The 19,296-nt window shown below is 51.0% G+C and overlaps 8 protein-coding genes across 8 annotated transcripts; 4 read left to right on the top strand and 4 right to left on the bottom strand.

Moving 5' to 3' along the window:
* Window positions 1-453: 453 nt before the first annotated feature.
* BX661DRAFT_181308 (uncharacterized protein) lies at window positions 454-2,751 on the top strand. The gene is given in 4 exon segments (XM_051535668.1): window positions 454-949; window positions 961-1,181; window positions 1,240-1,563; window positions 2,254-2,751. The coding sequence occupies 4 exon segments, from the start codon at window positions 536-538 to the stop codon at window positions 2,519-2,521; spliced, it is 1,227 nt and encodes a 408-aa protein (XP_051392071.1). The 5' UTR covers window positions 454-535; the 3' UTR covers window positions 2,522-2,751.
* On the bottom strand, window positions 2,752-4,091 carry BX661DRAFT_181307 (uncharacterized protein). The gene is made up of 3 exons (XM_051535667.1): window positions 3,593-4,091; window positions 3,157-3,555; window positions 2,752-3,136 (listed from the first exon to the last, which is right to left on the bottom strand). The coding sequence occupies exons 1-3, from the start codon at window positions 3,901-3,903 to the stop codon at window positions 2,917-2,919; spliced, it is 930 nt and encodes a 309-aa protein (XP_051392070.1). The 5' UTR covers window positions 3,904-4,091; the 3' UTR covers window positions 2,752-2,916.
* A 718-nt stretch (window positions 4,092-4,809) lies between these two features.
* On the top strand, window positions 4,810-5,416 carry BX661DRAFT_181306 (uncharacterized protein). Its single transcript, XM_051535666.1, has one exon. It carries the CDS (start codon window positions 4,955-4,957, stop codon window positions 5,366-5,368), a length of 414 nt encoding a protein of 137 aa, XP_051392069.1. The 5' UTR covers window positions 4,810-4,954; the 3' UTR covers window positions 5,369-5,416.
* A 496-nt stretch (window positions 5,417-5,912) lies between these two features.
* BX661DRAFT_99251 (uncharacterized protein) lies at window positions 5,913-7,329 on the top strand. Its single transcript, XM_051539648.1, has one exon. It carries the CDS (start codon window positions 6,074-6,076, stop codon window positions 7,175-7,177), a length of 1,104 nt encoding a protein of 367 aa, XP_051392068.1. The 5' UTR covers window positions 5,913-6,073; the 3' UTR covers window positions 7,178-7,329.
* A 416-nt stretch (window positions 7,330-7,745) lies between these two features.
* BX661DRAFT_170509 (40S ribosomal protein S6) lies at window positions 7,746-9,833 on the top strand (the record flags this gene model as incomplete). Its single annotated transcript, XM_051533629.1, has 2 exons — window positions 7,746-7,850; window positions 9,105-9,833. 2 exons carry the CDS (start codon window positions 7,746-7,748, stop codon window positions 9,831-9,833), a joined length of 834 nt encoding a protein of 277 aa, XP_051392067.1.
* Window positions 9,834-10,153: 320 nt separating this feature from the next.
* BX661DRAFT_193673 (mitochondrial genome maintenance MGM101-domain-containing protein) lies at window positions 10,154-11,799 on the bottom strand (the record flags this gene model as incomplete). The annotated part of the gene is given in 3 exon segments (XM_051537801.1): window positions 10,154-10,405; window positions 10,420-10,811; window positions 11,775-11,799. The coding sequence occupies 3 exon segments, from the start codon at window positions 11,797-11,799 to the stop codon at window positions 10,154-10,156; spliced, it is 669 nt and encodes a 222-aa protein (XP_051392066.1).
* Window positions 11,800-13,010: 1,211 nt separating this feature from the next.
* BX661DRAFT_99153 (actin family) lies at window positions 13,011-14,947 on the bottom strand. Its single transcript, XM_051539647.1, has 3 exons — window positions 14,755-14,947; window positions 14,392-14,457; window positions 13,011-14,134 (listed from the first exon to the last, which is right to left on the bottom strand). Exons 1-3 carry the CDS (start codon window positions 14,773-14,775, stop codon window positions 13,097-13,099), a joined length of 1,125 nt encoding a protein of 374 aa, XP_051392065.1. The 5' UTR covers window positions 14,776-14,947; the 3' UTR covers window positions 13,011-13,096.
* Window positions 14,948-15,568: 621 nt separating this feature from the next.
* On the bottom strand, window positions 15,569-19,157 carry BX661DRAFT_170506 (Golgi CORVET complex core vacuolar protein 8-domain-containing protein; the record flags this gene model as incomplete). Its single annotated transcript, XM_051533628.1, has 5 exons — window positions 15,569-15,614; window positions 16,029-16,535; window positions 16,860-17,184; window positions 17,226-18,629; window positions 18,659-19,157. 5 exons carry the CDS (start codon window positions 19,155-19,157, stop codon window positions 15,569-15,571), a joined length of 2,781 nt encoding a protein of 926 aa, XP_051392064.1.
* Between the last annotated feature and the right edge of the window lie 139 nt (window positions 19,158-19,296).

Genomic DNA, 19,296 nt, shown 5'->3' with positions numbered 1-19,296 from the left:
CGCAAGGCTCAAATGGATTAACATTATCATATTTTGTTAAAATGATTTACTTCAAATCAAAACCACTATAGCATAGTTTCTTCTTTCATGGTTTGGTTGACAAATACACATCTACAAATATACGACTGTTTTTAATGCTTATGTTTTGTTTGCTGCAATATCAGAATTTGTAGCATCAAAATAATATAAAAAGCGTGAGTAATGGTTGGAACCACAACCAAAATTTAAGTGAACAACTTACCACAACTTTATTTAGCTTCCTCATTCCATTTCTGTAAATCTTTGGATGCATTTCTATCGACTGATACAGCTTGCTAAATATGTGATTTGATTTAATTCAAAATTAGTCGATCAGCAACACTTGTCATTTATATTGTGCAGGCTTCCTCGTCCCTTCCTTTCAGCTTGCTTGTCTTTTGGTTGTGGAGTGCGTCATCAGGTTGAACGTTTTTCCTCTCTTTTTTCACTTCAAAACTTGAACCCAACTTAAAATTGCATTTCAGCTGTGGCACTACACAAACCACCTTTCATCGATATGATTCCCGCCCGCCAGATATTGACACCAGAGGATCTGGACCAGTTCCTCGAGTCGCCGGCTTGCAACGAAATTGTGGGGTTTTTGAATGCCCTGAATGAATCGGTAATTGGCGTGAAGACGACTGACACGATTGAAGAAAGCGCAATCATTCAGCAACTAATGCAGCTTTTGGAAAGTATAAAGCAGACCAACACCGACGTAAAACCCTTTGAGACGAACAGCCGCTTTGGAAACCCGGCCTTCCGCAACTTTTACGACAAGTGCGAGGAGATGCTGCCCGTCTGGCTGGCCAAGTTTGTTCCCGCCGAGCATGTTGAAGAAGTGTCCAAGTACGCGCAAGACAGCTTTGGAAATCGCCGTCGCATTGACTACGGCACTGGCCACGAGCTTAACTTTCTGATATTTTGCTCTGTCTTCACAAGCTGGCGCTGGTAACGGCCGATGACTTCAAGGCGCTAGTGATCCATGTCTTTTTCAAGTATGTTGAGGTCATGCGCAGCCTTCAAATGAGCTACTGGCTCGAGCCTGCGGGCTCGCATGGTGTCTGGGGACTTGACGACTACCAGTTCTTGCCCTTCCTGTTTGGAGCCGGTCAGCTACGTACGCACAAGCACTTGCGGCCAAAATCGATCCAAACCCCGAGGTTCTCGACGAGTTTCCAAGGACTACATATACTTTGAGTGCGTGCGCTTTGTCAACAGCATCAAGACCGGGTCCATCAGGTGGCACTCGCCTATGCTTGACGATATCAGCAGTGCAAAGTCCTGGGAAAAAGTCAATCTCGGCATGGTAAAGATGTTCCGCGCTGAGGTCATTGGAAAGTTGCCCATCATGCAGCACTTTATGTTCGGGTCTCTGGTGTCGTTCAGCGGCGGCAACATTTCGGGCGTCGCTGCACACGGGGCCGAGGACTGCGATCATGGCTGTGGCGGACACACGCCGGTCTACGCATTTGGCCAGGAGTTCCCCGACTGCTGCGGTATCAAGGTGCCCTCGGCCATTGCTGCCTCGCAGGCGGGCAATGAGTGTCTACAGAGCCTCGCAACGCGTTTACGCGTCCGATCCCCTTTGACTAAATGGGCCGTCTTTTCACTCTCAAAATTATACTCGTCTATTTAGGCTTTTTTGGGCAAAGAAAAAACACTAAACCATTTCCTCCTTACAAAATAAAAAACTAGAAGCTAAAAGGCAGCCATACCAACTAGCAGCACGCATAGCGCTTGGTCCACTCCTTGGCTGTGGCGTCGTGCTCGGCGCGCTTGTTCAACAGCTGCTGCGCAATGCTGTGCACTAGCGGATCGTGCGGGTTGGGGTCTGTGAGCAGCGAGCAGATGGAAAGCAGCACCTTGGAGATGGTCAGCGCCGGAGACCAGTTGTCCTTGAGAATGTCAAGGCATATCTGGCCTGACTGTTGATGTTGCAATGGTAAATGCGCGTCCGGAAGATAATCTTTGGCGGCTTGAACGGGTACTCCTGTGGGAAGTGGATATCTAGGAAAAACACGCCGCCGCTGTATGGGGAGTCGCCAGGGCCAACGATAGTAGAGACCCACTCATACAAGTTGTCGCCCTTGGGGCCAGCGCTGCAGTTGCTTGGGGGATCGAGACTGATTTCAGCAAGCTCCTTTTGGATTCTACAAAAAGCAAAGCACAAATGCTAGAGTTAGTAAAATCCACATTCCAAAAATCAAAAGATATGCACATGTTATTCGCTAGTACATTGCTTATTTGCGCAGTGTCTTACCTTTTAGCACTGCTACTGAGTGAGCTCGACGAGGAGGCCTTTTTCTTTTGCTTTGTAGAAGCAGAAGATATGGTAGGCTTGCTCGCCGGCAAAGACACTAGCGCATTCATGGATGCAGATGCGGCAGCAGTAGTAGAAGTAGAAGTGGGTGCGGACGCATTGCTTTCTTCGCCAGACGCCAAATTCACTGCGGTCTCGGTATTGGTCTGCACAGCGGATGAAGAGCTACCGCCTGCTTGATCAGCCGACGTGGCATTTGAAGTTGTGTCACCACAGCCGCAGGAGGTGGAGAAGACATTGAGGCAAATGCACGTCTGCAAATAATGTGCGGTTCAAATGGAAGGGTGTCTCACAGAGCAAGGATAAAGTGAAATAATACAAAAAGCGCAAAGCCAAAGTAAAGTCGTAAGAGCTTATACAAATAAAGATAATAATAGGTGCTAATTGGTGTACAAGAAGTGAAAAGAAGGGAAGGTGAAAAAGAAGTGTTGCGACAACACGCTTTTTTTATTCGTCAAAGTTGTCGCAAAGACAGAAAATGCGGCCAAAAAAATACGCGAGTAACGAATTAATCGAAGTATCCGAAATTAACTAATCTAAAGTTGAAAATCACGTTGATCGAAATCCATCTTCGGCTAAAGTAAGTCATCGTCCTCGTCCTCGATTGCAACTGCTGTTTGGAGCGGCGCGGCGCCAGCAGAGTTCCCTCCAGGGGTTGGAGGGTAAGTAATCTGGGGTGTTCCGGTGGGGGAGCGAGCTTGAGCGTCGACATTGGGCACCAGGCGCTTGCCCCCTGGTACTCTGATCCGCGCGGCCAGGCGGGCGATGCTGCTCTCAAGAAAGATAGCGTTTGGTCTCTGGCCAGGTCAGAAAACATGTCTTGGTCGCCATTGTTGTAGGCCTGGATCATATAGTCGGCCAGGCCAGCCTCCTTGGAGCGGACGAATGATATATCCTGGCCATACTCATCAAGCTTCTTTCCAGCCTCCACGCTGTCGCCAAACGCGAGCAGTAGAATAATGACGCTCAGCCGAGCCCTGTTGATGTCAGAACGGTTATTAATCTGCTCGCACACTGTGACCAGGCGCTCTTGTATCGCGATGGCTTCAGTAAGACGATTGTTGTCAATCAAAAACCTCGTCACCCGCTTGAACGTGTCTATGGCAAACCGGCCGCGGTCCTCCGACTCGTAGATTGACAGCGCGCTGTCGTACAGCTGGATTGCTCGGTTGATGTCAATGCCCTCGCAAGACTTGGCCGCCTTCTCCATCATTCTGCCGCTCTGTCATACGACGACCCGTGAGAGCGTACAAGTCGCTGGCGCGGCTGTAAAATGCAATGGTGCTTGCCTGGTCCTTGAGATGCTTTTCAGCGAGCGTGGCGGCGTTTTCAGCGCACTTGGCCGCCAGATATATTGCGTTCACGTGCACGTATGCCTCACTGGCTTTTGAGTAGCAGTCTGCAGCCTCCTCATAATGACAGGCCGTCTTGTACGACGCGGCTGCCTTGTCCCAATACTGAGCGGCTGTTTCCCACTCAGGCTTTGAGAACCAGCCTCCCTTGGTCGCCTTCAGAGCATCTTTGGCAAATTCCTGCGCGAGTTTTAAACTTCTGGACTCCATGGCGTTCAATGAGTCGGCAATTGGCGCGCTTGTTGTAGAGTGCGGATGACGCGGGGTAGCAAAATATATATAGTGTGGAGAGAACAATTAAATAGTATAGTATCGCGTTATTGCAATAACACCAACCGGTTGCTTGGATATAAAAAGCTACAATAGAGTAATATTAAAAAGTGCGGGAATACAATTACACAAGTGTGGAGGTTAGTATTGTATGTAAAAACTTACAAAAAATTGTATTGACCTTAATATGCGCACACTGTAAAGCATGGGGCGCCTCCACGTGAATTAGCTGCTGCCAAAGAGCTGCTCGCTCACATGGCCTAGTACGAGCAAGAAAATATACAAAAGACTGTTACAAAGAACCACAGGCTTTATCCAAAAAATAAGGGATCAAACCAATATAAGGTTAAGATCTCAGTGCAGCTCAGAGAACTATTGTTTCAGCAAAATGCCTGTAAAAAGACTGTTGGCCAGATTATTAAGTGCCATTGATGCAATTCGGACAAAATAAGGGATAACAGTAAACTTGAGACAGTGCGAGGAGGGGGATGAATGTGTGAATATTGTGGATATTAAATCGAAACTGCGGGGGTTAAAAACTAGAGATGTGGCAACTAGTGCCATTGTATCTGTGTTTTATTTACTTATTTGGTAAACGTAGGTAGCGATTATAATGCCGTATTTTTGCGGGGTGAAATATTTGTCCAATTAAATGGTTCAAATATGTGGAAATTAACTAGTCTCAAAAATGATACCAAAACTGTCTTTATTACAGGCTGATGTTTGGACGCCAGATATTGCCTCCCGCAAAAATCGTCGGCGCAAAAGTGCAAAAAATAAAAACCAAAGCCACCAGGCATGTAAACAAGAGTGAGTATATATGCCTGACATGTCCACGCCTTGCTGTTTCTATGAAAGTCCAAAAATAATTAAGCATCTTTATTAGTAAACCATATATTAATTTTATACACCTACGCATACATATACACATACACCTGTCTGCTTGCATTTTTCTACAACTTCAACCACTCATATTAGAACATTTTCAAGCATGAAATCCACCCAGTTTGCCCTTGCTGCCAGCGTTGCCCTGATTGCTGCTGCATCGGCTCAGAGCACCAGCAGGAACCCTGACGAGGCTTTGATCACTGCCCGCTCCGAAAGCGTCTCACACGCCTCTTCCAACTCCAAGGCACCCAGCTCAGCGAGCAGCGATAACAAGTCCAATAATAAGGACGACAAGCCCAAGAGCAGAGATGCCGCTGACAAGAAGGGTGCTATCACCAGCGCCGTCGCCAACGCCGGTAAGCAGGTCAAGGACGCCAAGGACGCTAACAAGGACACAAAGAACGCCAAGCAGGCCAAGGGCAACTCGCCCGCCCCCGATGCCAATAGCGCTTCGCACCAGATAGCCCTCTCTGGTGCCCTTCTCGGTGCTGCTGCTGTCCTCGGCGCCTACATTTAGATTATTTTGAATGTTATTCTAAACAACATTGTTATTTTATTAATCAAGGATAGTGCTTCTTGACATACAAAGCTGGCGCTTCTTATTTGGCTTGGTAATATAGCCACAAAGCCCAAGAAAGCATCGGCTTTAATTCACACACTAAGCAAACAGATTGATCACCAACTTCAGCGACATTCTCACAAGTAATGCGATTTTTGATATTTTTGAGCTGCAACCAAAAAAAAAGAGTACCAACACGATTTTTAATTGTATTTACAGCTTTTTAGCCACTTTCTCTCTCTTTTTCGCATTTGGCCTCTCGATTGTTTATTTTTATTTTTATTATTTTTGTACTGTTGTCAATTAAACTATTTATCTCAACTATTTGGTTCAAATGAGTGAAATCCCTTCATTTTACATTCCGCGGCGGCTGCGACCCAGACGTATACTGGCAGACGCCTCAAGTTCGGCGCACAACACCAACGCCAACACGAGGTTTACAGCTCAGGCGTCAAAAACACAAATGGAGACGCCTCAATTTACGGGAACATACCTATATTTCGCGAAGGCTCTACGCACAGGCCATCCTCGCATGAAGACTTGACACACGTACAAGCACCCCGTGAGAGCCTGTTGCGAAGGCCATCTTCGCGCGAAAATATACTGCATAGGCCATCTTCGCGCGAAAACATTTTGCACAGACCAAGCTCCAGCGAAGGCACAATGCATAGCTTGGCCAGCCGCGAGAATTTGATGCGTATAGACAATACCGACCAGGCTGTGGGCGCCATATTTGTATCGGGCATGCTAGGCAAGCAAATTTGCAGTCTCACTCGGCTGGCGAGCCACATGGCTGGGTCAGAGCCCACCATTTGCGCCTTTTTACTAGGGTACATGGAGACTGACGGCACAGCACACCTGAACCAGTTGGATCAGGGAATCGAATGCGACGGCCAGCGCGTGCCGACCTTTGTGCACGGCACGGACATTGTTGTTCCGTTATACCGGGGCTCTTCGAAGAGTCGGTTTTACGCCAGCATTGTCAGGCCAGGATTCATGTGTAGGATGGCTGCATGGCTAAATGACAGTGATGCGGCTAGTGCTGGAGGGCGGACTGTCAATTTTATCAGCATCAGGCTCGACATACGCGTCTCAGTAAATGCTGCCCCGGCTGTGGATCTGGCAAGTTTGCCAGGGCTGCTTACACATCTACACCAGGAACGTGGAAATAAGAATGGTGGCGGCAGCTGGGGTCGACTAAGCTGGGCGGAGCGTGTGGGTCGCTACGAGCACAAAATCGGCCCACTTACTCCACCAGCAGACTCCATCTGGGTAGATGTCGGCGCCCACAACCCAAACCAAACCATCGGCGACGCATTTGTAAATGCGGGCGCGCCATGGTCTCTGCGTGTCGTCCAGGTCTGCCCGACCGACAGCCATAGATCTGCAACATTGCGGCATAACACGATGACACCGGTCAGTGGCGAATACAATATCACCGTTCACCTGGCTCCAATGGAGCTGGCGGGAACGAGTCACTGGACGACGAGCACTGTTAAACTTATGTCTGTATCGCAATGTGGAAATAGTGTTCATGAGGCCATCCGCGAGATGGCACGGCGCTCCGGAGTGTCAGTTGTTGAGAGAAACAGCTCACGAATTCTTGAACCTGCAAGAAGGCCGCCGTCTAGACAGTACGAGTTACCGATGCCCGCGAACATACCAGAGACGACCCAGGCGCTAATATGCACCACTCCAAAGTACCCAGCCAGGACCAGCCTTAGCTCGATCGGTGCTGCCAATCTTACAGACACGGCGATGGGATGACTTCCAAAGCAGCCAGATGTCCGAGCTGTTAAATGAGCAGCGCAATATTCGCGCGCTGCTCGAGGAGCAGAACGGTCTGATGAAGGTTCATGTGTCGCAGACCCAGGAGCTGATGCGTCTGGCCCACCAGCCGTCGCCGCAAACGGTTACACGGCGGTACCTGCGAATGAAGGGCACACACACACCCGTTGCCGCTGGCGGGCGGAAGCTTCGGCCGGCCATAACCGAAATCTCCGAGGACGGTTCCAACCCACGAGGGCTTCACCGATCCAACTCGCTCTCCGAAATTGTCGAAGGCATCCGGTCATTTGAAGTCGAGGGGTACGAGGAGACCGAGCATGTCACGTTTAATGCTTATCGTCGGCCGCTGTCGTTTCTTCCCAACTGTATAGCGGCGCGCCCAGGTCTGAAGCGGATGGCAGGGCAGTCTCATCATTTTCGGCGGCTGAAGGGACTTCAGCATCTCGGTCAGTGTCTTCGTCAACATCGGGGATTTCAGGACTTGTGTCCCGCATAAAACACATTGTCAGCGATACAGGCGATTCAGCGCGCGGCTCAAAAAGACCATATGACCGTCCGCCGCCGATTCCCGCCACACGAAGGCGTGTGGGTGGTGGTGCAGCGTGTTGGTAGTGCTCATACCAATGCTAACAATATGGCAGCATTGGGAGTGGTAGCGTGAATTCTCAGAGTTATAAGCTAACACCCACGACGCAAAAGTATTTGGACTCTTTGGACCAACGCTCGCAAGATCATCTACAAATGCCTGCGTTTTCTCGGAGGCGGTTTTCGAGAGGCGACGACCAACGGTGATTTGGTGTCTGTATACTATTATAATTTCAATTTACCAACCCTAATAATATACAGCACAATTCGCATAAACAAACTTGGCTCAGAATCTGTGCCTATAAAACATAACGACTCGGTTAATAGTGTGAACCGAGCCGATATATCAATGTTTATTTTTGGCGTTGGATTCGTCCTTTTTCGCAATCCTCATTGAATACAGTATAAGAAAGTCAATTAAAACCCGTTGGCTGTTGCTAGCCCAAGGCGCGAATTATTGACACTGGCAACTAGCCTGAAAGCAGCAGTTTTTCCTCCTCTTTTCCTCTCGCGCGGTAAATTTTATATCATACTCACCCAATATGAAGGCAAGATCTCGCACGAAGATTCATTTCTGCCCCTTGGACGCGTTGGATGCGGTGTGGAAACAAAGTGGATGGATGCGAGTCACAGAATACCCCGTTTAGTTGTGTGCCAGATAGGGGGTCTGTACGGCAGGGCGGATGGATTCGCGTTGTTGTTGGGCGTTGGATTGATGCTGCTAGACGCTAAACGAGGGCGTTATTTTGCGTGTACGAATTTAAAAACAAGCATTTCGAATTGAAGCCAGAAATTTAAAATCTGGATGGGAGTTCTTAATTTGCGACAGAGAGGGCCAGCACTAGGCCAAAGCGACTGCTTAGCCACTTACTAGCCACTGCCAAGTACTATTGCTAGCTCTATGGCGTATTTTAGTTTGGTAGTCCTTTGTGCGGCTCTCGGTTTACCAGCAGCTGATCGTCTCTGTTCCGAATCCCCAGATTTTTTTGGGCTGCCATTTTGGCTGCTGGAGTGGCCAATACAGGTTTTGTTAAACCACTGGCATAGTACTATTGGCAACAGCACTAGCAGCAGCAGATGATGCTGCAGCAACAGAGCCGTAGCAGCGACAACAACTACATTAACAGCAACAGCCACAGCTACAGTTTCCGTCACCACTTAAATTACACTTGCATTCACCACGCACAACTCCGCGTTCACTGGGATGATTATATTTGGGCGCTTTGAGCGAAACACATACACGCCTGGTATTAATATTTGTATTTTCCACACACACTAATTGCCATGTCGATTGTTGCTCTTTCGCCTTCCATATTTGTAGCTTAACATTGCGAACCTGGCCAATGGCTGCCAGAAGACCATCGAAATCGATGACGAGCGCAGAGTCCGCGGTTTCTATGATAAGCGTATCTCGGAGGAGGTCTCCGGCGACACCCTTGGTGACGAGTTCAAGGGCTACGTCTTCCGCATTACCGGCGGTAACGACAAGCAGGGTTTCCCTATGAAGCAGGGTGTCCTGACCCCAGGTCGCGTCCGTCTGCTCCTGTCTGACGGCCACTCGTGCTTCCGTGCCCGCCGCACTGGTGAGCGTCGCCGCAAGTCGGTCCGCGGTTGCATTGTCGCCGCCGATCTTTCGGTCATCTCCCTTGCCATCATCAAGCAGGGTGAGGCTCAGATCCCCGGCCTGACCGACGGCTCCGTCCCCAAGCGTCTTGGCCCCAAGCGCGCCAACAACATCCGCAAGCTGTTCAACCTGACCAAGGAGGACGACGTGCGCAAGTTTGTTATCCGTCGCGAGATCATCCCCAAGAACGCTGACAAGAAGCCCTACACCAAGGCCCCCAAGATCCAGCGCCTGGTTACTCCCCGCACCCTCATGCACAAGCGCCGCCTGGTTACCCTCAAGAAGCGCCAGCAGGAGAAGTCCAAGGAGGCCGCCGCCGACTACGCCAAGCTCCTCGCCCAGCGCAACAAGGAGCACCGCGAGCGCAAGGAGGAGCTCCGTCGCCGCCGTTCTTCTGCCTCCCGCAACTCTGTCTCCAAGCAGTAAAGTTCTGGGTAGAAGTATAAAATCTTTTATTAGCTACCAGGGGAATGTTGCAGCCTGGTATTTCTATGTTTTTGGGACTTGTTTTTTGTCAATCATGTTCTGCTTTCAAGATCTAGCTGGAAATACAAAGCTTCAAATTTGTCAATATCTTTGCTGCCAGAATCAAATTGGCCTATAGACGCGAGCATCGCAACAGAAGAGCCTAGCTCCGAGTTGGAAAATGTCCGAATATATTATTCATGAATCAAAAGAGACAAACTCAAGGCCAACATGAGAGAAAAAATAAGTAAAGTGCAAGTTGCGTTCCGAAGGTCTCGCATTTACTTCTTGGACCAGGGATACTCCCACTGGCGCTCCTTCAGGCGCCACATCCGCTTCTTGTTGCCCTTGACAGCATGCGTAACCCATTCCTCGGCGCAATGCTTGGCCTTGAACTTTGAAATGAACGCGGGGTCCCACAGCTCGCTGGCAACACCCAGATCCTTGCAGCAGCGCACCAACGCGTTCGACTTGCACCCTTCGGTGGCTGTCGCCAAACCGCCCTCATCAAAGTAGTCCTGCTCACCGCGTGCCTGCGAGATGAAACGCCCAAGCAGATAAGTGCGTATTCGCGCGAAAGCGTGCGGCCGGCAACCGAGTGAGCGCCTCTGGGGACCAGGCCCCAGCCGCCGGGACCAAAAGCGCGGTTGAGGATGCGGCGGTATTTGATCTCAGGCAAGTACAGCAAGCCATCAGGCTTAATCTCAATTTCGTTTTCAGCCACGGGCGCCATCAAGATCTCGCCGATACGGGTCTCGAAGGGCTCTGTGGCCATGCCCTCGAAGGATGTCGACCACTGCGAGCCCTGAAGGTACCCTTCGGAGGGGTTGAACAGACTGCCTGAGAGATTCTGATCTGGTGTGTCTGTCGATTTAAACGCCGGGGTTGCCTTTGCAGGAGCTGTGAATGTTTCGGGCTCGGCTGCGCCTGAGCTAGAGCCTGGATTAAAGGATGACCCGCTGCTGTTTACGCGCTTGACAGATGAGTTGGATGTGCTCGTGCTCGCCAGGCGAATCTGGCTCTGGCAAATAGCCGTCGATTTGCGTCCAACACTGTGCGCGCTCTACGAAGTGGGATGCCGAATCAGCCAGAATATAATAATGCAGAGAGCAGGGTGAGTATGATAGTCACAGCGTGGGTGTGGGTGTTTATTTTCACAATTGGTTTTGGTGATTCCCTTGTGTTTATTTTGTTGTTGTTTACCTCTAGCTTTGCTGCGCTCGTAGCAAGCATGCGTCCGATAGTCGTGAGCCTATGCATTTTGTGTCGAATTGCAAGTGTGGATAATAATACAATTTTTTTCGGAGAGACAAGGATAAAATGCAGGGGCAGATGTTTTTGTTTTAGCAGGCCAATTAATATGCGTAAGCACATGGTTGTGATGGAAACCTTTTGGGAACCCTGTACATAAGTAAATAAAAGCAATAATTTTAGTAGAAAGTAAAACTTTTTAATCGGCCCGCCTGGAGATTAGGATCAACTGAGAGCTTGAGCATGAATAGATAATTATGTTCAGGCCATGTCACAGAAATAAATAGCTGTCGCTGGGGTCTTGCTATGTGCTTGGTTTTTTTTTGACTCTGCACTCATCCTTTTTTGTTGAATTAGCTGTCGCTGTCGATGCAGTCTCAGCGGAAGAATCAGCGGAAAATCAGCAGCAGCAGAAGTGCATTGAAAATACTTAGGGGGCCTCTGCCTTTGGAATGCCAAACAGTAATGAGCCTGAAATTCAAATCCGCAGCCATGTCTCTGCTCCAACCACTCCTGCGTTCAGGATATTTGCTGGACTTGGAGGGCGTCGCTGCGACGTAGTGCGCGTCAGCATTCTCCAAGTTGTCGACGCGCTGCTTAGCTGTGACACTGCTCGGCTTTTCTCGTCGCTATCGCGGTCAATTGGCATACCATCGGCATACCAGGTCTGCAGCATTTCTTGTTAGTGCACCACACCAGGCCGTGGCAAAGGATAATTCTCAATAGCTTTGTCAACGAGCCTGATTGGCCCGCATCTGAGACTGAAAGTTGCTGTTCCCACTGCTGTCTGTCCAACGCGTCGTTTTTCTCCTGCTGCCAGATTTTGCGCTGTATCTTGTCCTTTGACTATCCACACTTAGCGCCGTAAGTCTCGACGACGTTGGCTGACAGGGACTGGCGGTTGCAGCGCATCAGTTGCAGTGCCGCTATCTGTATGCTTGGGCTTGGCTTGGGCTTACAGTTGGACTTGCTGACTTTATGCGGATTGGGCACCTAGTGATGTTTTTCCATCTTGAAATGGCATGCCAGGCAGAACTTGGATGTCGGAACTCGTCGATTAGGAAACTTTGAATTTGTGTCGCAGCAGGATCTCACACCTGCCGAGACCAATGAAAACAACACGAACGATCCAACTGAGGCATCGTCACACATCAGATCATCGATGTAAGGGAACCGACTGTCCCGTTTCTTCCACTTTCGCTTTTTGATATCCTTTTTGACATTGGCAGCTGTACCGGCGTCATCAGCCTTTTAGATATGCTTGCGTTATTAGAGAACGCTTGCTTTGACAGAAGGCTGAGTGGCAGCCCAATATTTTTTTTTGTTTTTTAGTATTTTTATTCTATGCAAATATACTAAAATTTTAAAAAAAATCCAATATAATGAATGCGACAAAAAAGGGAATCCTCTTAAATTGAAAAAGCGAGACCTCCCACAGAACCTTGGTCTAGTCAGGTTTGTTGATATAATAGCTCGATATCTCCTAACTTTTCCATCGAAAAGTATGCTAAATCTCCCACTCCCTCCCCCACTTACAAAGTTGGGAAAAGGGGAAGTACAGGAAAAAGCCGACACATTACAACCATATGTGCAAAAAAATTGGCATATGCTTGATTTAATCGCTGTTCAAATCCATAATTCAATAAAGGCAAGTGTGGCACGGCGTCGCTTATACCATATAAAAAAGATGTGATCCCCCGATTTAAAAAAACACCAATTCGGATACGAGGCGGACATATGCGCTCTATTTTTTTGAATTCGGAAAAAGGGATTTTTAAGAGGCGGATCGCATCATTGCGCATTGTTTTATTTTCCAACACATCGCTCGCAAAGCAGACTTCATTTTTTTGTCATGTTTTTTTCCAGCGCCTGGGCAGAAAGAAACAAAGTTCAGTGTTATCTTGACCGATTAAAAAAAGAGAGCTGATAGAAAAAATGAGAAAACAAGCGGGAAAAGACCAACAGCAAGCTTCTTAGAAGCACTTGCGGTGGACGATCGAGGGACCGGACTCGTCGTACTCCTGCTTCGAGACCCACATCTGCTGGAAGGTCGACAGAGAGGCCAGGATGGAACCACCAATCCAGACGGAGTACTTGCGCTCTGGGGGAGCAACGATCTTGATCTTCATGGTCGAGGGAGCCAGGGCCGAAACCTCCTTCTGTATACGGTCCGAGATACCGGGGTACATGGTGGTACCTCCCGACAGGACAATGTTGCTGTAAAGATCCTTACGGATATCAACATCGCACTTCATGATCGAGTTGTAGGTGGTCTCGTGAATACCGGCAGCTTCCATGCCGAGGTTGCTGGGCTTGAACAGAGCCTCAGGGCAGCGGAAACGCTCGTTACCGATGGTGATGACCTGACCGTCGGGCAGCTCGTAGCTCTTCTCGAGGGAGGTCGACTTGTTCGAGGTCTCAGCCTCCTGCTCAGGGTCGAGGGCGACGTAGCAGAGCTTCTCCTTGATGTCACGCACGATTTCGCGCTCGGCGGTCGTGTTGAAGGAGTAGCCGCGCTCGGTGAGGATGGTACCAGGTGTCGGTGAGGTCGCGGCCAGCAAGGTCGAGACGCAGAATGGCGTGGGGCAGGGCGTAACCCTCATAGATGGGGACAGTGTGGGTGACACCATCGCCCGAGTCGAGGACGATACCGGTGGTACGGCCGGAGGCGTACAGCGAGAGCACGGCCTGGATGCGACATAGAAGGCTGGGGTGTTGAAGGTCTCGAACATGATCTGGGTCATCTTCTCGCGGTTGCTCTTGGGGTTGAGGGGGGCCTCAGTGAGCAGGACGGGGTGCTCCTCAGGGGCAACGCGGAGCTCGTTGTAGAAAGTGTGGTGCCAGATCTTCTCCATGTCGTCCCAGTTAGTGACGATACCGTGCTCAATGGGGTAGCGGAGGGTGAGGATACCACGCTTGGACTGGGCCTCGTCACCGACATACGAGTCCTTCTGGCCCATGCCGACCATCACACCGTGATGGCGGGGACGGCCGACAATAGAAGGGAAGACCTAAATAAAAGAGTGTTGCCAGTCAAAGCGCAAAGAAACAAAGACAATTGCATCGAAAGGGAGTAAATAATTAGCGCGTGTTGAGTCTCTTTCTCCATGCAGTGTGCATAGAGCATATTGGCATGGATATACAAACACACAGGCGCAGGTGCCAATCCAGAGCCCCAAAAACAGCGGGTGTTTTGGTGTCGCTAGGATCGGCTCGTGCGCGGCGTTGTTGTTGTTGTTGGTTTGTTTGTTGTTGTTGCTTTACTTACAGCGCGGGGAGCGTCGTCACCGGCAAAACCGGCCTTGCACATGCCGGAACCGTTATCGATAACAAGCTACATCAGAGATAAAAGCAGAGAAGATAACAATTGAAACCCAGATGAGAAATAAAATTAGCAAGATTCGAAATTCAAGACAGATGGGGACCAAAAAAACAAGCAGCGCAGAAAAATCGGCTGCAACTATGGAAAACACGCCCTGCCTCCAGAATGTTAAACAGACGCGCTTTGCAGTGCGTCGGTCTTTGAACACTCGAGATGGGAGAGATGAGCTATAAGAACATGAAACAGATTGCAGCCGGATTCACTTTATATATTTTATTTATTGCGCAAGGCTATTAGAGCAACACTTACAGCAGCGACGTCGTCCTCCATAGTGATAGTTTGTTAAGTGAGTAGGGGTTTAGCTAGAGAAAATCAACAAGCGAGCTTTTGGAAGAAAATATTGCAGTTCGTAAAAAACGATTTGCCTGAAAGAGAGAAAGAGAGGTGTAGAAAAATTAGCTAGAGAAACAAGAGAAGAGCAGAAGAGAAAAGCAGTTTGCAGCGCTCGGGAAAGGACTGGCGCTACTTGTATTGGTTTAGGCGCCCTCCCCGCTTCAGCAGCATGGGTGGTGGGATTTCTATTATTTCTGCTTTTTGACGCATCCTTCCCCCCGTCCTCCTTTCTGTTGGTCGTTTTTCTTCTCTGCAACGTGTGAGCCTGCCACACTCGATCCTCAATGATGTTTTCCTTTTTGTTCCTTTTTCCTTGCTGCCTGCTGCAAGAAGCCAGCAAATAAAAGAGCGTCGAAAAAAACTGGTTGTGTTGCTGTTGGACAGTCCCTCCGCTGAGCAGCAAAAGCAGAAGCAAAGGCGAGGACAAAAGCAGCAGCAGCAGCAGGGGTTGGTTTGCTTTTGATTGCGGAGTAGGGGCCACCGATTTCTGTTTTATTGTGCCCGCGAGGCTTGGTTCGGTTTGTCCAGTCAGCGGCCGCCACTTCAAAAACAAAAATTGAACTTCCTCAGCGCTGTGCTGCTAGAAATGCCTCAAATCCTCTCCCTTTTTACGCCTGCGCGTGCTTTCTGCGTCGCCGCAATGCACGTGCGCGCAATGCAAGGCATAAAATATCGAAGGTCTGAGCGAAGGAAGGTAAAAATAAAAAAGTGGATGCAAATTTCCTGTAATTTAAGGTGCCAAGAGGCAGCAGCGAGTGGCACGAGGACCCAAATATCTATATCGCCAATATAACAAAAAAACACCCACCTCTGCTATTGCCATTGCCACTGGCGGAAAAAATAGTGTGAAAAGGAAATAGAAATGTTTATTTTCAAACCGAGCGCAAGTCTAAATTTGGCACTGTCAAGGCTCGCCGCAGCGCAAGCATGACAGCACTTGGTGGCCAGCAGTTCCGCCAGCTCCCGCCTTTGTCGCTTGGCAGCATCTGGCAGGCACCCTCTATGGAATCCGTGCCCACACTTGAACAGTACAACACGCTTCTGGCTGCTGCTGCTACTGCCACTACTGGCCTTGCTCCGGGACTCGTCCAGTTGGCTGCCGCGTTGCGCAACTTAATCCACTGCCACTGCGCCGCCGGATCTCGAATACGTGCAGGTCAATGACGCGCACAGAGCTCGTTTCAAAGTACTGTACCATTTGCTTGCGCCGGTCTGCCATTGCACGGTCCTGGCGGCGATCCACAAACAGCTGGTCGCTGCACTTGCCACAATACAGGCTGCCAACGTCGCACTTCGCCAGTGCGCTGCCGGTATCGGCGCTGGTGCTAGTAGTGTCTGACGGAACAAACCAGCCCTGCTTCTGCGACCGCACGAGCTGCCCAAGCGTCGTGAAAAGGTCATGATCCACCAGAACATTGGTCAGCACCATCAGCTGCGCTTCGGTCTTGTATGCGCTGACAGCAACCGCGAGCAGGTGCTGAATCTCGGCAATGTCTAGGGACCGAACACTCCCCGGCGGTGCGCTTTCCGCCGGCGCGACCGTGCCCGACGCAAGCAGCTGCTGAATAATGTGTCTCAGCGAGATCAGAGACGATGCCGGCGACGCCGCGGATATGAGCACATCCAATGCGCTATGCAGCATCCACCGCTGTCGCTTGGACACCAGCAGCCACGCCTCGCGCGTCTCGGCGGCGATCCTACAGGCAGGCCGTCGATTGTCTGTCCGGTGCCGTGCAAGTACGCAAGAACTCTCCGCAGCAGGGCCAGCCAGAGGTCGCAGAGCTGTGCTCCGACCATTGCTTGGTAATCGCTGCGCGCCCTGGCTGCCATATTCTTGGTCTTCTCAGCATCTGCCCTGCTGGCTCCGGCCACGGCTTGGAAATGTACTGGGCAGACTGCGCCGCGACGTCCTTGCCCAGCTTGGCCAGGGCGGCCTTGCACACGTCCACGCACCCGCCGATGTTGCGCGCCGCAATGTCCAGGTGGTCCAGCAGCCGCTCCCGGTCAGCCTCGCCCAGCACCCCAATTCGCCATTCGCAGCATCGCCGACGGGCACGGCTGCCTTGACGCTCTCGACTTCCTGGTCAGTCTGGGCCAGCAGTGTGTCAAGCGCGCCCGAAAAGTCGCCGAGACGAACGAGTGCCCACACCAGCCCGTCGCTCACACCGTGCTTGTCGCAGACCGCCTGCACATACGACAGCCGGAATGGTTCGGGGCTCAGGTCAACATGCTGCTTCAAGTACTGCAGCACGCTTCCCGGATTGAACTGGCACATCAGCTCCAGGTACTGCTCGTGGTACTGCTGCGGGTACTTGTTTGTCTTATGGAGCTGTCGGGCACCAGCGACTGGAAGGGGTAAATGACAATGTGCTGCTCGTCAGACAGACCGATGTTGGGCGGTGCGCGCTCGTCGGAAACCGCGCTTGCAGGCAGCATGCACAGGCACTCGGGGCTTCTCGACAGTGAGTTGGGTGTCGGGTCTAAAAGTGCACGCAGGTAGGCAAACTGCGCCTGCGGATGGTTGCCCAGCGCATCAAATATTGTCGCATGCTCGAGAAAGCCTACAGACTCGACCGTGTCAACAAATTTCTTTGCATCAGTGTCGACTAGCTCCACAGCCCGGCTGCGCACAAACTCGGTGATATCCGCAAGCGCCATGTCGCCCTTGCTCGCTGCAAGCTCCCTGATGGCTGCAAACACTGCACGGTGGTATGCATAGTCTGGGTGGTCCAGGTACGTCTGCAGTGCCATGCCGTACTGCTCGACAGCGCAGTAGATGTGCTCGAGCACGCGGAAAAACCCAGCCTGGCGGACGCGGCCGATGCAGTCGGCGTAGGATTGCGGTGGATTGAGCTTGAACAAGAGCTCAAACGCGTACTCGCGTTCTGACAACGTGGATGTGTCATCCAGCCGCAGCAAAACGTCTGTCCATTCGGTGACCCTGTCGTCTCTAAGGAAGATCAGCGGGAACCGCGTCGCATACAGTGTCAGCGCGAAGCTGGATAAAAGGCCGATCTGGCGCTTGGTAAGCAGTGTCGCCGAGTTGCTCGTGCCAGAGGCCGTGGTCAGAACAAACAGCGTGTCAACGACAATTTGAGGGAAAGACTTGACCTGGCTTGCACGCCGCAGCGAGCGGTCGCTGTACTGGGCAGCCTTTCCGGTATCAGCAGGCTTGATGATGAGGTTGATGAAGTCGATAAACGGGTCGCTCAAAACGCGCTTGAGCGTATACAGAAGGCGCTCGGCGTCCAGATCGAGCAAGGCCAGCAGCGTGCGGTAGCTCTTCCTGATGTTTTCTGGAGCCCGGCTGGTGTCGACAGGCGGGAAAACAAGCTCAGTAATCAGCGTGCTGTACTTTTCGGCGCGGCCCTGGGGCTTAATCGGCTGTCCGCCAGGGTAGAAGCGCCCGCGGATGACCATGTCCATGTAGTCGAATACGACGGTGTCTGGCGCTTCGTCGCTGTCTCTGACATCCTTGAAGCTCGCCCAGCTGGCCTCGTGCGTGCTCTCAGTGTCCTTACCGGACTTTGTCGCGGCGTCAATCATGCAGTGCACCGGCGCAATCGGATCGCCCATGCCTAGCCAGACCCGGGCAAATGTCCTCCAGAGCCCATGCCGGCGGCAGCTGCTCAAAACTCTGTCAATGTCAAAGTCACCCTGATTGAGATGCAAGCTGGACAGAATCTCACCCAGCCTCCGCACCAGCTGAGGCGTGCCTCCGTATCTGTCGACCATGGCGTTGAGGATCTGCGGCGGTAGGCGCTGAATTTGCCCGCTGATGATGAAAGGCTCTATAGTCTCAAGGAATATGCGCTGCCACTGCTGCTGGCTGAGTAGCGCTCGAAGATGTCGCCAAATAGGAGCGCCGTGTTTTCTGTTTCCAAGCAAGCCTCGACGCAGACTGAAATAAGGGCACTGATTTCAGAATCACTGCGTTTCCAGTGCTCGTGCTGGCGCTGATATGATCCGGGTTCTAATTCGTTATCACTGCCACCAAACATCAGCCCGAGCGAGCCTCGCATGAGCTCAACCAGCTTGCCGCCGACCATAGTTTGCCTCTTCTTCTCATGTGCGTCTCCATCGCGCTGTGACCTTGGGAGACCAATGACGACCTGGCCCGTGTGGCCGCGGTACAGCCCAGTTGCCAGTGTAATGGCATCAATTAACTGGCCTTGATCCACAAGCAGAGCCAGTCGCTCGACCCACGACAGCAGCCGACCAGTGTACACGGATGAAACACCGCACAACGCAAATGTCCTGCGCTTGTACACACTCATGACCTGCGCGTACGAGGGCTCAGCCTCAATCCCAGTGGCCATTGTGACCCACGGGCGACCAGCAATGGCTTTTGGCGGCGACAAGCATATCTCGGTCTCTTGGTGCAGAGTGGTCTCAAACACAATATGTGCTGACTCCGGGTCATATAGAGCAGCGTTTCTGTGTCCATCCAGCGACAGA

This window comes from Kickxella alabastrina (genome assembly GCF_025024165.1).
Source record: "Kickxella alabastrina strain RSA 675 chromosome Unknown BX661scaffold_9, whole genome shotgun sequence".
Lineage (NCBI taxonomy): Eukaryota > Fungi > Kickxellomycota > Kickxellomycetes > Kickxellales > Kickxellaceae > Kickxella > Kickxella alabastrina.
Note: the sequence above shows the minus strand (reverse complement) of the source record. Positions and strands in the feature narration are given on the sequence as shown.

What these genes read in the sequence shown, in the direction of transcription:
- BX661DRAFT_99153 (XM_051539647.1), bottom strand. Translation starts at nt 14,775, where the DNA reads ATGGAGGACGACGTCGCTGCT. An exon ending in TGGAGGACGACGTCGCTGCT is followed by an intron (nt 14,458 to 14,754) that starts GTAAGTGTTGCT and finishes TCTCTGATGTAG; the next exon opens with CTTGTTATCGATAACGGTTC. An exon ending in GTGACGACGCTCCCCGCGCT is followed by an intron (nt 14,135 to 14,391) that starts GTAAGTAAAGCA and finishes TCTTTTATTTAG; the next exon opens with GTCTTCCCTTCTATTGTCGG.
- BX661DRAFT_181306 (XM_051535666.1), top strand. Translation starts at nt 4,955, where the DNA reads ATGAAATCCACCCAGTTTGCCCTTGCTGCCAGCGTTGCCCTGATTGCT.
- BX661DRAFT_99251 (XM_051539648.1), top strand. Translation starts at nt 6,074, where the DNA reads ATGCATAGCTTGGCCAGCCGCGAGAATTTGATGCGTATAGACAATACC.
- BX661DRAFT_181307 (XM_051535667.1), bottom strand. Translation starts at nt 3,903, where the DNA reads ATGGAGTCCAGAAGTTTAAAACTCGCGCAGGAATTTGCCAAAGATGCT. An exon ending in TACAGCCGCGCCAGCGACTT is followed by an intron (nt 3,556 to 3,592) that starts GTACGCTCTCAC and finishes ACAGAGCGGCAG; the next exon opens with AATGATGGAGAAGGCGGCCA.
- BX661DRAFT_181308 (XM_051535668.1), top strand. Translation starts at nt 536, where the DNA reads ATGATTCCCGCCCGCCAGATATTGACACCAGAGGATCTGGACCAGTTC. An exon ending in AAATCGATCCAAACCCCGAG is followed by an intron (nt 1,182 to 1,239) that starts GTTCTCGACGAG and finishes CTTTGTCAACAG; the next exon opens with CATCAAGACCGGGTCCATCA. An exon ending in GCCTCGCAGGCGGGCAATGA is followed by an intron (nt 1,564 to 2,253) that starts GTGTCTACAGAG and finishes GTTATTCGCTAG; the next exon opens with TACATTGCTTATTTGCGCAG.